We start from the raw sequence: 17,850 nt of genomic DNA, 5'->3' as shown, positions 1-17,850 counted from the left end.
ATATTTCTATTGGGGGATGAGTTTTGCCATGTTTTCCCTGCCACGGCTCGGGTGTGGTGTTTTGAGATTTGTTTCCGGACTTGTACCACCATATACCAACCCCTATTGCCAATACGGCCAGAATCCCTACGCCGTAGATGTAGACTGTGCGGAACTTGTCCCAGAAGAGGTTTTGACTGTAGGCTCTACAGTAACCTCTTGTTGTTTCATTTCTTCCTTTCTTTTCTTCATCAGTGCCGCCAAATTGGTCCTTGCACAACCCTTCCCGGATGCTTTACTGGCTTTGTAATGACTCTCTCTTCTTGTTTCTATTTTTCACTCATTTATCTTATCCTCACAGATCTTTCCCCACCGCCTCATCCTATTCCTTCTTTTTTCTCATATGTCAGGCGGTATGTCCTGCCACCAAAATAGGCGCTAAACACCTATCCGAAGCTGATAACAAGGGTAGACAGTGCCCTAGCCGTCTTCTCCCCCTTTTCATGAAGCTCACGCTGTATGTACTCAGTATGTACTTTATCGATTGCCTTATCTGGGGTCTAGTCGACAAACCCTTCTGTGCATTTTTTGGGTAAAAGGTGTTCTTTGCTGTTGCGTAGGGCCTCTTTAAGGCTTGGCGTTTATCAATAGGTTTCTCTATCTGTTCGTATTCTGCAAAGGCATTGTCAAATACTCGTGCAATATCAGACATTCTCTTTATTGATATCGAAAAAAGCAAAGCGCGATCAGGGATAGGGTAGAAGTACAGCAATTAATAGACACACCTCCATTTTATTCCTGGGGGGGTACCAGGCGGTAATGACCACGGGCAAGCGTTGTAATCTCATCAGGTTGCACGATACGTTTGTCATCCTCCCTGTTGAGTGCTAACTTGTTTACCTCTTGGGTATATATTTGGTGGTTCTTGTTTTAAATCAGCACTTGGCTTCTGTAAATATCAACGCCCTCTTCCAGACATCTTCGGTAATCGTCAAAAGTGATGGATTTTTTGGTTACACACCTCTTTACGCCCTTAGCTTTGCGATCACCGCCCTCTTTTGTAAGGCTCTTGTAGGCATATAGCTTGGCCCTTAGGGTGATGAACTCAGTCATAACCTTCCCCGCTAATTCATCCTTCATCAAGCCTACCACTTTTTTGTTCTTGCCTATGGGGAGAGTATTAACATCGGGATTATAGGCACTCGTATCAAAACGTGCCTCGACATCGTCTTTGATATCCCTGTAGAAATCTTCTGTTCGTATATGGTAAACAAAGCTGTCTGTATCCATGTAACAAAGCTGCAGCTTGCTACCGTATTTTGGCTGCATGTAGTCATAATAGAATTCGTACATGAATATCTTTGACAAATCCAGGATTGCCTGGCCAATACACACGGGCTTGTTCATCTTCACCCTTGAAATTTGGCTTCATGAACAACTTTATATACTTGTCCTCGTTGGTAACCAGCTGAATGGCGATGATTCCTAATATTCTCCATCGTCTTGCCAAACACGCTTAAATTCATCAGCTTGTAGAAATCCTTTTCAACCTCGTTTTTGGCAGCCGTTCTTAGCCTCGCGTTGTGATCGATGTACCCTTTAAGCCATGGCTTTTAATTAAACTGGATCACCCTGCGTACCCTTTTCAGCTCAAGCCAATCCTTTATAGCCTTGTGGAGGGCTCTTACATGGACCACATATTTTCGCTTTTCCTCCAAATTTGGTACCAATTTTTCGACCTTGTGGACCATAATGCGTTCGGGTAGGAATGACAACTCATTATGGCTGTCATGTAGTCTCCCGGGATAGTCGATATCAACTTCTAATATGTACCCATGCTTTTTGTCCATAAAGAGCTTCTCGATTTGCTTTTCTGTGAATACCTCTACATTTGAAACCCATTTGAAGCCAGCCGTTGTTAGGTCTTGGCACATCGCCCATCCATAGAGGTTATTGCCTTCGAGGTACTGCAGGTAGGAGGATTCAACCTCTGGATCGTACTGATCTCCCATATACCTATTGTTAGCTCTTGCATACCAGTGTACGGCCTGGGTTATACTTCCTCGGATACCTTTTTCAAACATCAGGAGCATGTCAGGGTCTGTAAGGAGCTCTAACCTTATCCCAGTATACTTGAGAGCCGCCTTCCAGGCCAAACTAAGTGCACTGTAAAAGTGCACAGGATCAAGCTTGTAATTCGTCAAGCACACGTCCCAGAACGTTTCAAATACATCGACCAATAACAGGACGTCCGTAGCGAGGTACACATCGTGGTAGTCGCCTAGGGTGATGCTATCACCCTCTGGAGTTACACAATTCCATACCTTTTTCACATGGTCATATTCATAGTCGCTAATGCCTTTCATGTTCAGATTACTGAAAAAGGCATCCTTGGGAGGTAGTTGCGCCTCTTTGAATCGCTGCCAATCGCCCATGTATTCGGAAGGGTACACACCTTTTTTGCTCATGAGTTTAAATGTATCATCCTTGTTGAAAAACCAGCGGAGATTTTTACACTGCTCATCGTCGAGGTTGCTTGCAAGTTTGTCCAGGCTTGAGGGCATTAATCGACAGCTGTCGATAAACCTAATCCCTGTTGTCTTGTACGTTTCACCATCACTATACCCCATGCCTGCAAACGGTACCTTGATTTTAACATTAAAACTGATATATTTTTCGGTATTCTCGGCGATGCGCCTAATGTCCTGGGTGTCGTACTTTTCACCTAGTTCTCGGATAAATAGATGTGCGTCGTGCCCGCTTAGGTTGTGGAACATCACAGGTATATGGCTAGGTATTATGTATCTGAGGTTACAGATTGCGTGCGCTGCGCCTCTATACAGACCTGTATAGTGGAAGTGATCTCGGGCCTTACGGTTATACTCGCAGTCGTCAAACGGCTTCATGCAGATATGACATTTCGATGCCTCGTCATGTTCTCTTCTTAGGGCCTCCGTTAGAGGCATCATGGGGTGCGGCGGGTAGGTACGGTATAGACGCTTTACCTCGTCCTCCAGGTGGTTCACGAAAGGGGTTACACAGTCCTCGCCCATGTATACCATTAGGGGATTTGGTACACTTCCATAGGCAAAGGTACTATATGTGCACCAGCCAGATGGTACATGCTTACTCAGCTTTTTAGTCTTTTCACCCCTTGCATCTTCTACTGAGATGAGTAGAATCTCGAAGTCTGCATATATAGCAAAGGGTACTTTGAATTGCTGTTGCCCATCTCTATAGAATAGCCATTTTTCAGACTCGTTTGGCATCGTGATTTTAACAGCCTTTTGGTCCTTGCAGTAGCCATAATGCTTATCCCTCAATTCAACCGTGGGAAAGCCCTTTAGGCAGTTCAGGCAAAAGTGCATTGCATTCCTATTATTCGAGGTCTCCTTGCCTAGGAGCCTCAATAGACTTTTGACGGCTGTGACTCTTCTTGTCATCTGTAATTAGTAGTAGATTCACTTGCTTGCTATGTCCGTTGTGCACCGACCGACGTAGGATGTGGATCTTCTTTCCCGTTATGTATAGGACGTTTACAGCAATATCTTTATTATTTTCCTCGAACTTGGTGCTTGTCGGAAACTCTATACCAGTTATAAAGGTTACGTAGGGTCTTAATTTAGTGATTCTCTGTGGATCTCTTTCAATCTCGGGATGGTGCAGGAATGTTATAACGGCCCCATCTGAAGCACTTCTCATCTTCATTTTTTGGGTTAATGACGGCTTTCTTTGAGGCTATCCATATCTCTATATACGAGGAACCTCTTGTTAGCCGTAGCTTATGGAAGTCTACATCAACGTGTAGAATTCGACTGATCAAAGAGCCACTTTGGGGTAGTGCTGGATGCTCCACATGTGTTTTGATTTGAGCAAAGATCCTATCCAGTATGTTGTCTACATCGCTACCCTGGAAGACTGAGGCCATATTACTATTGAAGGCTTTCTTAACCTCGATATACTCATCGTTATCGTTTTCTTCTTCCACATGATCCATAGGGACAGCTGTACCTTCGCTGATCCCATATCTTCTACCTGCCCTTCAACCAGGGTTTTCACGTTGGGTCGCACCATCCCTACATACCCGTCGACGGCGGCGCCTCCTATACCGGGAATGCAGTAACTTCTATATGTCCTGTGGAGAGCATGCTTATATTCCTGAGGTGCATAGTCTTGCTTCTGCCGATCATATAGATTTTTTATATCTGGAAGATAGTCTTCCTCGGCCTTTTTTTCTACCTCGTCATGAAGTGTAGGTCTTGTGTTGGTTGTCCTGTTATAGAGATTCATCACAGTTCGATTGAAGGCTGCATAGGTTCTCTTGACTCCCTACCTCGCATCTTGGTTTTCACGACCGAACGATTTTTTGATTCCTGTCTCTTAAAAATGTCTAAGGCCTCGGACGTTATAGGTTTAACCGGAACCCTCTTAGGTGGCCTCCAAGCGTAATGTGGTACATCCTCCGATGTTATAGGTTTAGCTGGTTGTTTAGGTGGCCTCCAAACGTAATGTGGTACATTCTCCAATAAGGAAATCAAATCAGCCTTGCATAGTTTGTAATACCCCGTAAGAAGTCCACGGCTTTTCGCGATATCACGTAATTGTTTCACAGTGCGTGTGTTCATTTCTTTATTGTATAGAGTTTTTGTTTTGTCAGACGATTTCATTCTGCTCGACTAACGGGTCAATGACTGCGCATGCGTTTATTATTAGTATCACTTGGGAATTCCCCTTTTTAATCATTTGCTGTATGATTTAATGTGCGCGTAGACTATTAGGGAATTGCGCTAGAAATTTTTTAACTCATTTGCAGCATTGATGATGTCAGCATGGCTATGCACTGATTATTAGGGACGCTGTATAGCTAAATAGCTAAATCAATTGACTACGCTCGAAGGAACATTTCTCTATCTCTCAATTTAATAAAACCCGGGAAAATTAAGGAACAAATGCACATTTAAACACAATTTTAGAAAGCGGTTTACCTGTTAACCTAAATGGAATTTTGTCTTTCAAATCATCGATCTCCTTTTTTATGAAATTTCATCTTTTTTTAAACTTTCCTGTCTAACTCTTACACCTATGAAACCTCTTCAGTTTTAATTCTTTTATCCCTAGTGACATTCCTAACCAGATATCGAAGGCCAGAAGAGGTCGGAGGACATGGGTCTGGGCAAACGTCTAGGGGAGTTTAAAAGGTTGTACTATCCTCGCATGATCAAAAATAAAGGTTCTTCCGCTACCTTATTGATTATAACATTAACCTTTTATGAAAAAAGCTTCCTTTTCATTATTAGAGTAGAAAAACGTACTTAAAAATCATATTTTGTTTTTCTCAACTCCGTAACTCTATGAAATTCCGAAAATTAAATGTCGCGAAAAAAATTCAAGGCAACGAATCACGAAAATAAAAATCGCGAAATTGTCCCAAAATTTTTATTGCAAAATTAAAATGTCGCAAAAATTTCTGACTATAAGGTAGATAGTGATGTTAAGTAAAACTTCTTTGTTTTTAAAAAAATCTTTCGATATAACACGTTTGAAAAAATTTGTCGTTTTGCGAAAATTAATACCCACCAAAGACCTCGAGCTATCAGCAAAAATTGATACCCGTAAATTGCAATTTTCTTTTTAAGAAAAATTTTACTGTGGAAATTAGTAACATCGAAAATTACTACCATTAAGGTACTTTCTGAGCAACTTTTATTTTTTTCTGGCTCTGCTAGAAAATTAATCAGGATTTCTAATTTTTCTAGTGTCAGAATTTTGAGAAATTTTCTGCATTTTTCCAAATAAATAGAGAATTATTAAGGATATTTTAAATGGGTTGCAATGGATGTAGCTATTCAGTAAACATTTAAATGTGTTTTAATAAAATTTCCAAGATAATGTTTTCTCATGCATATAGCTTTCTTTCAGTTTTTACAATAAAAGAGAAACTTAAAATTTTTGCCAACAAGTGATTAAACACTGATAATAAAACTTCTGTCTAGTTTTTATAAATTTCAAATTTCTGCTACTAAATCAATCAAATTAAAAATGTTGTCTATTATACCACATCACAAACTCTGTTACCATAACACCATCAGCCAATCCAATAAAAACACCAGCTACTACATCACTAAGATGGTGTCTTCCTAACACAACTCTGGACAAGCCAAGAAGTACTGCCCAAGAAATCCAAAAGATTCTTTCAATGTTTGAAATTCTATGCATCACATACAGGAACATAACCATGAATGCTCTAGTTGTGTGACCAGATGGGAAGGAGAAGTCGTCCACCTTAGAGGCACTCAAAGGCATATCGTTCTCATTGTATATTGGGCGAGGTCTTTGGAAAACTAGCTTCAGCACTGCAATTACAATTAAGTCCAGAATCAGTGACAACATTAAAGTGAAATAAAATTCATCACTTGAAGCAAAAATCTGATATGAAACAAAAACTAACCAAGGAACGCCATGACCAGTCCATTCCAAAAATTTAAGTAGTGCTCGTAATATTTTAAAAGACTTTGTTCCAAAGTAACCATTATAGAGACTCATTAATCTGGAAAGTGAATGGTCTAGTTCTTGAAATTGCGACCATGACGTTCTTGCCAGGTATTTGCATGAATATTCACGATTAGATTTTTTAGAAGTATGCACGATTTTTCTTTCAACAGCATTAGATGCCATCTTGTTTGCAATTAGTCATAGTCTGATACTATGTCGCCCTGACTTATTACTAAAAGTTAGTTTATTAAACTCATTAAAATACATTCAGGGTGTAACGTTTACCCCGTATTAAGGTGACTATTTTAAATTATTCAATTTTTTTACTTTACATCCAAATTATATTTAAATAAATATATGTTTTTCTATCTAGAATTTTTATGTCTTACAATGCGCTAACGAAGGTTAATATAAAACCTATATCAATACATTACCGACCCCGTACATCACTTCATTTAATTTTTTTAGGACAAAGAGAGCACGAAAGAATGTCTCGCGCGAGAAAATATAAAATGGCGAACGAAGTCAGGATGGCTACTTCATTGAAGGATTTAACGAACGAGGTTGACAAGGAAAACAACACGCCGGACGTAAAAATGAAGAATGTACTCAAACTTGGAGGTAAATCGTTGCAGTCGCCATTTAGTACACCAGGCAGTGGTAAGCACAAACCATTTAAAATTCTGACTGACGATGAGATTGCTATTATAAACTCTAAAAAATCTGGCAGTGGCAGTGGAAAAAAACCCAAAACTGCTAAAAGGCGAAGTCTTGCAACGCTTCAGCAATCTGCCCAAGGAAAGGGCACTCTTGTTGGCCAAAATCGGGATACATTTAGTATAAAAGAAGCATTTTCACGAAAAGGTTTTAAAAAATTAGAGGAACCTTTGCATAAAAACAGAGTATCTGAATCTTCAAGTGAGGGCACAGATGTGGAAAAAGATTTGGTTGAAGATGCGATTACCCTAATGAAAGCAACAGAAACAGTAAATGACAGCTACTGGAAAACTATTGCCGAGGAACGTAGACTTGCGTTAGAAGAGACACTGAATGAGAATGACAAGTTATATGATGAAATAGATGCCCTAAAAGAAGAGAACGAGAAATTAAAAAAAGAACTAAATGAGGCTGAATACTTCAAGATTTTATATAACAACTTACTAGAAGCTAGCAGCCCGCCTTCTGAAAAGGAATAGCTGGCAGGTGCACATGTGTATTCTGAAAAGAAGGATTTGTGTTTATATATAATTTAGTGCTAATTTATTTATGTATATATTATATGCAGCTTTTGTGTGTGGCTTTTGTGTGTGACAAAATTTTAAACTTGCAAATCAACATTTTCCACTTGAATTTACCAAGTTTTTATGTTTAACCAGGTTATTTTTTAGTTTTACAAACAGAAATATGCTTATATTTATATTTAGATTAAACAAATGATTAAGAAATGTCTGAAGACCCTTTGTAATCAAATAAGCATTTTATGCATATTTTTATCAGGAAATTTTAAAAGACAGTTTAAATAAAATGTACCTAAAGAAATTGTTTATCTATCAACTTGTGTTAAAAATATAGTTCTTTAAAACCTTAAAGTCAGGACCATTCCTTAGCAGTATACATCATTAAATTTTCTACTACTACTAATACCACCTACTACCTTTATTTTTTCCGAAAAGCTCGAAAGTTTTGCTAAATTCTGCAGAGTTCATAACCGACTTCGTTTCATCCAGCATTGCATTCAACGATTTGATTTCCCGTAAAAAAAATTGATTTCTATTAAGTTACTCTTAACAACTGACTGACTGAAATTGCTTTTATAATATGAAATGAACATTTTGATAGGAATTTTTGGGTGGAATGTTGTACCTGGCTAGCAGCTTTTGTATGGGCAATCAGAAATTAGGAAGTCACCCGCCCCAAAGAAAAATGTTATTTCCTCATGCGCCATATCGTGATTAAATTACAGTCAAATCAATCTCTTATTGCTGAAATCATTTGTACCAAACACCTATCTACAACAGAAATTTTTAGGAACGGGTGAAATGACAGTCAAAATCACATACCAAATCATCTATGCGGAGTGGACAACTCTAATAGCGTGCGTTTCAAAGTACTTGTTTGTCCATATTTAATAACTTACAACTTCAAGTATTAAATCTACTGAGACAGTTGTTAATTGGAACACTTTTCTGGCTGGTTGCGGCGTCATCTTGTATTGACCATAAACTATAATGCTTGTTTAATAAAAAAACAAGAAGCCCTGGGGGCTCTAAGAATTTCCGCTCGCTACCAAAATATTTGATGACAACCTGCTAATTTGTTGTGTCATGCCAAATCATGCCAAACATTCGAAGAGGTTTGGTGCATGAAGCTCTGAAGATAAAGCACACAAGTGACATTATATCTTACAACAAACGCAAACAAAACGAAACGTGTCATAATAAACTCACATTTTAAAAGAAATTGCTAACAAAAAATATAGCCTATCATTTATGGTTGAAAGTCTTTCGATTGAAACGTTTATGGTCTTAAACGGCATTTAGTTGACAAAACATCAAAATTTGGATGTGACCATCATTTTCAGCATACTTTTTTATTAACTGTGCCAATTTTTGTCGAAAATAAAGTGGTTTTAATTTTTGGACAAATTTTGGCCTAAAATGACATTTAGGTGACAAAAACCAAAATTATGATGTCACCATTATGTTAGCATACTTTTTTTGTTAACTGTGCCAAATTTTGTCAAAAACAAATACCAATTTTGGCCTGAAACGTCATTTAGATGACTTCCCAGTACTTTGGGAGCTTGGGTACAAAGTTTAAATCTGTGACGTTGCAATTGACCATTTGGGACAGGGTTAGTTAGTTAGTCAGTTATCTATCCTCCTCTCAGAGGAACGTGAAATCCAAGGGTCGATTTTTTCTCAAAAAATGCTCCGAAAGAAAAAAACGACGGTTTTAAAGAATTTCCTACGCCTTCGGGCGCGGAAATTCAATTAAAACAATATCTGTGTAATGTGAATTGATTCATATCTTCTGTTTTTGCGCAGACGTACGTAACCGGAAAAAAAAGTCGGCAAAAGTGACTAAATTTTGGCTAAGTCACTAATATTTCTTTCCGACCACCTTTTTGCCGTTTTTTTGTTTTATCTTAGAGGAAAGGTTTTATGCAAAATTTTTTTATTAGTGACTAAATTAAAAAATTTAGTCAACAAAGTGACTAAGACTAATAATTTTGCCGACTATTTATTTTTGCCGACTAATTTTTTTGCCGACTTTTTTTACCGATAAGGTATGTTATATTTCATTGCTCTCATACAATAAGTTTTGAGAGCGCAACACTTGACATAATAATTTCAAACGACCAATATTGCTGACACATGATGGAGAAACTACGTCCTGTTTTTGAGTGCTAACTCAAAGCACTTTAGTAACACACAGATTCTAAATTTTTTGAATGACATTATGATTCCAACAGAAAAAAACATGCATCACTCATAAATGAACGTGCTTAGAGGGTAAATGACCAAACTGTCAATAAAAAGCTATCTAAAGTAAGATCTTGTATTTAAACGTTGCGGTGTGGATGTATTTAAGTATTACTGTACGACGAGCATTGCAAAAGGCGGGCACCTCTACTTTACGGACAGATTCGTCACACCGGTCAAATCCTAGTCTCATAGAAAATTTTCTAAATGTTTTTATACATAAAATGAGTATTTTTGGCACTTGAAGAAAATGATGCAATTGCTTTTTAATTTTTTTTCTGTAGAAAAATAACGGAGATATTTGTTTGCACCAATTGCGTCTGCTGATTAGAGAGACTACTCTTTAAATGACATGTTCATGTGAACGTATGTTAATACTTTAAAGAAACATATACATGGTCGTTCAGCATATATATTTTTATGGTAATATTTCGACCTCCGTATTGGAGGTCTTCATCAGACTATACAAAATTTTTTAACAGTTGTCATTACATTGAAATAAAAATATTGAAATAAAAATATATATGCTGAACGACCATGTATATGTTTCTTTAAAGTAGAGAGACCACTGTAGATTATCAATCAACGTATTTTTAAGAAAGATATCTTAAACATGATTTTCGGCGTAATTTGCATTTTTTAAGTCACTCGGAATTGGCGATGACGAAACTAAATTCACAAAATTTGTTACAGCAGCGCAAAATTAAATGTCATTTTTGGATAACTCGATTAAAAAAAAAAAATTCGCAAAAATGTCTGCCCGTGAGAACTTACGACCTTAAAAGACGTTTTTTTCTAGAAAGTTTGACAGCGAATTAACTCTTATCTGCCGCTACAATACGACTCAAAGCACCAAAAAGCAAAAACTTCAACAACACAACACAACAAACACATTCAGAATAGCAGCTACAGGATAGTCAAAGTAGAACTCATGATGTCCCAAGTTGACCTTCTCTGGCTACATGACAAATCAAATCCAACCACACTATACCCACGGCAAGCGCAGAGACATAATACGGACAGAAAACAGAATACAAAGTACTCTGATGGGGAGGGGCTCGAAGATAAAGCTGCAGCGGAGCCCAGATAGATATCAGATAGTAAGGATATTAGAATTTATTATATAAGCATTAAAATGATACGCTTATTGGGTTAATATGAAAATTGCACATTTTAATATATTCACAACGAACTGGTTTGATCCTCAAATTTTACAACAAACAGAAAAATATGAAAATACTAACATAAAAATAGAAAATAATGCTATTTTAGGATAAAGTGCAGTCTGGAACTTCAGTCGAAGAAATTAATTTGCATTCCTATTATTTTTATATTTTTTTCAAAATTGCTCTCCCTGACTGATCTCCAGTAATAAGAAAATGAAAGAATATATGGTGTTCCACATGAACTTGCGTACTAGCTGTCTAAGAACTGCAATGATGGGTTCAGGTCCCACCCAACCATAAAGCATTTGGTTGATGCGTATATTTACGTATACTTACTCAGACATCCCACACATGCACTGTTGTCTATGCACTATAAGAATCACACGAAATTCAGCTTTAACTTAAATTGTTCTCATTTTCCATATCTTTAGGCTGAAATTGTTCTCAGTTTGTATTTAAATTTTAAGCTTTCTTATTATTATACGGTACATTACAAATTGTGTGATTCAAAATCTAAATATACTGACAAGTTGCTCAAAATCGCTAATTGTGCAAAAATTTGTCTTGAAATATATCTAACTATACTCTTCCGTGTTTGTTTGTTTTTTAAAAAATAGAGAAAACCAGTACATTTTCAGTATGACCGTTGTTCTTATTGCATTTTGATTTCTTAGCCTTCCTCAGTCTTCTTTTTTTATATACATTACATAGTGACAAAATTATAAAAAAGTGTAGCGAATAACTAAATTGATGACTTCTTTTCTAAAAAATATAGACCAAAACTATAAATAAATTAAATTTTCTAAAATGAAATGGGGCTTCCCATAGCAGCTACATTTGTCGGAGCGGAATCTTCTTCGTCAGTCATATCAACTTCTAACCTACGATATCGTTCTTTGAAAAGTATCATCGTTGGTATACAGAGAACACAGCTACCCACCAGACACCAATTCATCCAAGCAGTACCACTTCCTGGGATGAGTGGTATGGACAGAAATATCAAACAATAAAGATTATTAGAGAAGGTCATCGCACCTGTGTTTATCCCTTCCGCAACCGGATAACTTGATTCCACAGCCAGCTCAAAGAAAAGTGGAATCGAGCCATTCAAACAAAGTCCTCCAACAACCGAAGTTAGATAAAACAGGGCCATGGAATTCGGTATAATTTTCACACATACTAAACTAAACACAGAAAACGCAGCTGTAGCGACGAAAAAAAGTAAAACAATAAGAAGCTTGAGTGCACCAAGTCGGTCGGCCATTCTAAAAAAAATTGAACAATTTACGCATTATTATAATTGACTTCATACTTGATTTGCATAACAAAACGAGTGCCAAGCTGTGTTAAGCAATGCAAAGTGATATAACACGCGATGTTGGGTGATATAACATAACTGCACTTACAAAGACAGAGTAATGCCAGACACAGAACCAGCTATAACAGCCCAAAACCCAAACCAGCCCGCGGTTTCATCGTCAATATGAAAAGCTTTTAAATTAAGTGCAAGATCTGAACACCACGCACTGTAAATTCCAGTCGTAAGACCATACGCAAATGCAATAAGCTGGAACTGTGGGTTAAAAAACAGCTTTTTCAATCCAGCCATAAAATCAACTCTTTCCATAACAGCTGTCGCGCTGGGCGGCTTCGGAGGCTTGCTTGGAAATGAAATTAAAACTAAAAGAAATAAGCCAGAACATACGCCAAATTGAATATACATGAATCTCATAATTTCGTCTGATAGTTTATGTATTTCTTCTTTGTAACCTGGATTTGTTTTGGACATGTGTGTTTTATCAATGTCGCCAACAAGATGCGGCCCAATAACAAAACTAATTGCTGTGCCACAGTAACTTGCCAAAGATGCAATAGCCGTTGCAGTGGTGCGCTGATTTGGCGGAAACCATGTACTTGAAAGAGCAGTTGCTGATGCCTGTCCTACAGGTCCCGACAATCCAATCATAATCTGTCCAACATGAATAAGGTAGGTAGCTGTTTCCGGATGAGATGTGATACAACGCAACCCTGTTCCAATAACCAGACATAGAATAGCCATTAGTGTTGCTCTTCGAAGTCCTATAAATTAGTAAAGCAAATGCTAGAGTACATGTAAACTTTTGTTGAACATTCACAATCCAATTTTAACATGATGTTTTCACAGAGAAAACAAGACGGATTTTGGTCCTTTTCGCCAAAACAGGGTGTCCACTTAAAAGTTGACATGATATTTTTTAGCTAAAAATCATGACATCCCCGAATTTTCTTCCATACTTTTTCCCATATTTATGGCTGATGTACTAGCTGACTGTTCAAGAAAGAAAAATGCAATATATGTGGAAAAAGAAAAACAAAGGATAAAACAAAAACAAGCTAAAAATAAAAAGTGACATTGAAAAGCATTATATAAATATGAAAAGCATATGCATTACGGGGACTATGTAGAAAGTTTAAAATTCCTGTCATTTTCCTGACATTTTGCCTACATTTTCCAAATTCCTGACAAATCTTGACATTCCTGACAAAGAGGATACCTTGGGTTAATATAGTGAACTATTTTGCATTGAATTTTTTATAAATAGCAATTAAATGAAAATTAGTCCTGTTAGAGAAAAAATTCACATACATAGGAAAAATGTTCCACCAACACAGTTCTTATTAATAGACAAAAAAATTTTAATTGCAAGTTTTGTTTTTATGTTGCAAGTAAAATCTTTTTGCGCATTGTTTTTGAATTAGTGTTCAGTTGATACCTACCGAACACGTCTAATATGTATGATGATGGAAACACCGCCAACACAAATGTTATGGCTCCCCAGTCAGACAACAATGAGATTGTTCCTTTACTCCAACCAAACACAGCACGGGATGTTGTCTCGATTGGACCCCAAGAATTCCACGCTATATTACACATGCTTGCCACCAATGAGAATAAGGCAAGTATATACCAACGGTACCTTAAAAACAAGTGTATGCTCGTACAATGGAAGGTATCATAAATAATACCTAGGGAGAAGAATTTATTGCTGAATTTTTTTTATGGAAGGTATCATAAATAATACCTAGGGAGAAGAATTTATTGCTGAATTTTTTTTCAGGTTAGGAAATTGAAATATAAATTAAACTTTTTGAACTTCAATATTTTTAAATCTTCCTTTTGTCGTTTTTCTCGCTGTAAGGAAACAAGATTTATGATAATCAAACGCTAAAGTATCGTATTAACTCTATTCAAAATGTAGCTCTAACAAGCACCTCTAATAAACACCGCAAAAAACGTCTTGTTTCAAATTAACTATCAAAAATTAATTAATTATCAAAAAAATATCAAAAATGTATTATTAATCGATGCGTTATTAGGCATTTAGGCCGATATTAGCCCTTAAATTATAAAATGCTTTGTTTTCTACAAAACAGTAAAGTAAAAAATGTGCTAAAAATGATGGTCATGTTAAGTAAACAAATACGATTTTACACCTAAATATTTTAACAATTTAATTTTATCACCTAAAAAAATACCATCTTAACCCAAATTAATGAATATTTTTTATTTTCCATAACAAATTTTTGCCTCAAACTAAGAAAATAATTTAATTTTTTCCCACTGCAAAGGGTTTTAATCTTGGAAGCGAGGAATAATTTTATAACTTTCAAAAAGAGAAGAAAACAGATGACTGCTTGCACACTCGTTAAATAGAAAATTAAGCTTTTAAAAAGCTCCTTTTTCAGGGTTAATTTGAGTCCCTAAGTTTATTTCTAGGTATTATTAGTAAAAATACCAAAAATATATAATTAAAAAAAAGCAAAAAAACTGCAATCAGAAGAGTTGGTGATTCGAGAACACTAGTACTTTCTGTTCTTAAGGTGTCATTTAAAGCGTGTGCTAAATGTCAACCAGAGAGTTGTTTCACTTTTTGTGTGTCCCAACTAAATATGATTTAAGTAATAAAAAAATTACTAAAAGTTACTTACCAATATGTACCAGTCTCAGTATGAGCATAAGGTTTGACATAAGTTTCATAATCATATGACGATAAAGAAGCAGTCGAACTCCCCATATAATCATCCCTAATTTCACGTGTTAACAATGGCTTTTTTTCTTTTTTGAAACTCATCTGGAAAATAAAACTTAATAGAAGCAAGGCTGGTAAATTACATTTTGGTGTAGAAATTAAAGAAACGGTGAAACATTGGAAGAAAACAGAGTTAACCATATATCTTTGAGCAATCAAATACAACTTCTTGCATATTCCAACAAACTGTTTGTTTGTGGTATTATATATATATCTGTCATTATGATTTTTTCAAAATTATGTGCAGGAACAGGTAGTGGCTAGTTTGTATCAGTAAAATTAGGTTGTTGAAATATTTATTCGACTAAGTGATGTCGTGTATGACGTAATGCATCTTTGGTGCGCGAGTCAAATTACTATTTTATCAGAGACGAAAGAATTCAATTATGATCGTAAGTTCTAACACTTTTAATCAACTCGTTTTCTGTATGAGCAAGTGCAAATAGGTGCTCTATTGTTCAATAAATCGTTTTCTTTTAAATGTTATCTGCCGCGCTAAATTCACAATGATGTGCGCGCGACATTTTTAAAAAAATTATTTATATTCTAACTCTAAACCTATGTATGCATTACATATTTAGAGTCGCTACACAATGTATTGCAATCGCACTCTCAAATCCCATCAATATGTTGGCAATCAACTCAACAAAGAAGACAGTCTCCCTATATTTTTAATGGCATCCCTTACGTGTGGCTCGGTACAAAGAAGTATCAATGCCATCAGGGAAAAGTCAAAGGTGTGTCTTTAAAAGCAGATTACAAAAAGAACCGTGAAAAAAACTCTGCGGTGACCATCCAGAATGAGTGAAAACAAGGAAATTAGCACAACACACGAAAAAACTGAATTATCATGTTACGTTCAACGTGAAAAAGTTGTTTTTATTCCCAGAATACAAAAATAAGAATGATACTAAATGGAACAGGACAGTAGCCTCTAAGAAATTAAAGAGCGCTTTGGAAAATTATCAAGCTAAACACTCAAAATCTGTGTTAGAGAGTTTTTGTTATCTTGAGTATGTGACAACATTCCCAACAGGTATGCTTTTGCGTCCATAATTGTGAATTTCCTTTACTGACTATTAATTAACACTATATATCTCTTACATAATCACACATTTGTATTATTTATTATCATTTTACTTTAGTGCTCGGTGAGTTTTATGCTTAAAATTCGATATTAGTTTACGCCCATTTGCTTATAAATACTTGATTTTTGTATATTTTAAGTATGGAAAAACAGATTTCATCCTAAAAAATGAAAGCGACGATGATTTGGAGGATCACAATATTTTAAATATTGAAGAAGAAATATTTGAAAAGGAGAAAAAAATATACAACGCTACGGTAACAGATGGGAAATTCCTGTTTGTGTATCAATCTAAAGTAATGCAACGACTATACAGAAGATACACATTGCAACTAGTATTGTTAGATGCAACCTACCGAACGACTAAATATGCTTTACCACTGTACTTTCTTGTCGTAAAGACTAACGTAAATTACATGGCGGGTGTTTATCAGCTAAAAACATTGCCTTTCAGAGTGTAAATTTTAAACTTACAATTTTTATTTAAACGTAGGTTGTTGGTGTTATGATTCCACAAGATGAGTCGAAAATGATGGTGACAAAAGCGTTAACAAAAATTAAAGGTGTGTTATTATTATCATTGTTTATATTATTTTATTTGCTATTTTTGCGTATTTCTGAAGTAACTGTTAATTTAATCTAGAATGGAATCCAGATATAACACCTAAGTATGCGATAGTTGACTACAACACCTTAGAAATTTTGAGTTTGGAGGACGTTTTCCCTAATATAAAAGTTTTTTTGTGTGACTTTCATCAAGAACAGGCATGGACACAGTCAGTCTTATATTTTACGCTTTTGTAACCTTGCACTGATTACATTTTTTATATTGCTTTTAATTTTTAATTTTTTTATTAGATGGACCAACAAATCTGAAAACGGTGTTGATAATGTGGCTGGAGATTTTAAAGCATGGATAAGACGAATTGCACATTTAGTTTCCTTGAATGAAATGAACGACGCAATAGCTGATTTAAAAAAGTGGGAAATGTACAATGGAAAGTTGAAAAGATGGTTTGAAGGTGAGAAGGATTTCTTATTCTTGTATACAATTTTTCTATCATAGTTTTCTAGTCTATTAGGTTATTTCATAATATTTTTTTAGGCACATGGTTGTCGGAAATTAAGAGAATGAAATTCTGAAGGGTAGCCAATTGACACACGCCACTATTAATTTGGCTCAAGTCATCATGAAGCAGCAGAGTGGCGTGGATGGTTTTGAAGACACTGGTTTAAACTTCTCCTGCTATTCACGCTGGCGAAATAAGTTTATTCAAATACTGTACGTAGAGCAACGTCGACACTGGATAACTGTCACCAGAAAAGCTCATGACGAAGTATACGTTTATGATTCTCTAAGCCAATACAATAGAGATCAAGATAGAGAATCTTTAGAAAAATAGCTTGTACAGCGCACTGTCACGAAGCAAGTATTAAAGTGTCAAATATAACAGTTCAGCAACAAGAGAATGACATTGATTGTGGTCAGTTTGCAATAGCATTTTCTGTTGAAGAATTTCTTGGAAACAGTCCACAATCTGTGTCATTTGATACACAACAAATGAGAGCTC

At 36.0% G+C, this 17,850-nt stretch overlaps 4 protein-coding genes across 5 annotated transcripts; 1 reads left to right on the top strand and 3 right to left on the bottom strand.

Annotated features, from left to right (window-relative positions):
• Positions 1-1,388: 1,388 nt before the first annotated feature.
• LOC130612088 (uncharacterized) lies at positions 1,389-3,422 on the bottom strand. The gene is made up of 2 exons (XM_057433377.1): positions 1,668-3,422; positions 1,389-1,589 (listed from the first exon to the last, which is right to left on the bottom strand). Exons 1-2 carry the CDS (start codon positions 3,420-3,422, stop codon positions 1,389-1,391), a joined length of 1,956 nt encoding a protein of 651 aa, XP_057289360.1.
• A 2,443-nt stretch (positions 3,423-5,865) lies between these two features.
• On the bottom strand, positions 5,866-6,689 carry LOC130612463 (polyisoprenoid diphosphate/phosphate phosphohydrolase PLPP6-like). Of its 2 annotated transcripts, XM_057433779.1 has the most exons (2): positions 6,428-6,659; positions 5,866-6,332 (listed from the first exon to the last, which is right to left on the bottom strand). In XM_057433779.1, exons 1-2 carry the CDS (start codon positions 6,507-6,509, stop codon positions 6,013-6,015), a joined length of 402 nt encoding a protein of 133 aa, XP_057289762.1. In that variant the 5' UTR covers positions 6,510-6,659; the 3' UTR covers positions 5,866-6,012. The 2 variants fall into 2 exon arrangements, with proteins under 2 accessions (XP_057289762.1, XP_057289761.1); XM_057433778.1 differs by having other exon boundaries at positions 5,866-6,689.
• A 279-nt stretch (positions 6,690-6,968) lies between these two features.
• LOC130612462 (geminin-like) lies at positions 6,969-7,843 on the top strand. The gene has a single exon (XM_057433777.1). It carries the CDS (start codon positions 6,984-6,986, stop codon positions 7,665-7,667), a length of 684 nt encoding a protein of 227 aa, XP_057289760.1. The 5' UTR covers positions 6,969-6,983; the 3' UTR covers positions 7,668-7,843.
• A 3,029-nt stretch (positions 7,844-10,872) lies between these two features.
• On the bottom strand, positions 10,873-15,932 carry LOC130612335 (solute carrier family 49 member 4 homolog). Its single transcript, XM_057433640.1, has 4 exons — positions 15,092-15,932; positions 13,880-14,079; positions 12,529-13,201; positions 10,873-12,387 (listed from the first exon to the last, which is right to left on the bottom strand). Exons 1-4 carry the CDS (start codon positions 15,331-15,333, stop codon positions 11,925-11,927), a joined length of 1,578 nt encoding a protein of 525 aa, XP_057289623.1. The 5' UTR covers positions 15,334-15,932; the 3' UTR covers positions 10,873-11,924.
• Positions 15,933-17,850: the final 1,918 nt, after the last annotated feature.

The sequence above is a fragment of the Hydractinia symbiolongicarpus genome, chromosome 10 (assembly GCF_029227915.1).
Source record: "Hydractinia symbiolongicarpus strain clone_291-10 chromosome 10, HSymV2.1, whole genome shotgun sequence".
Taxonomy (NCBI): domain Eukaryota; kingdom Metazoa; phylum Cnidaria; class Hydrozoa; order Anthoathecata; family Hydractiniidae; genus Hydractinia; species Hydractinia symbiolongicarpus.
Note: the sequence above shows the minus strand (reverse complement) of the source record. Positions and strands in the feature narration are given on the sequence as shown.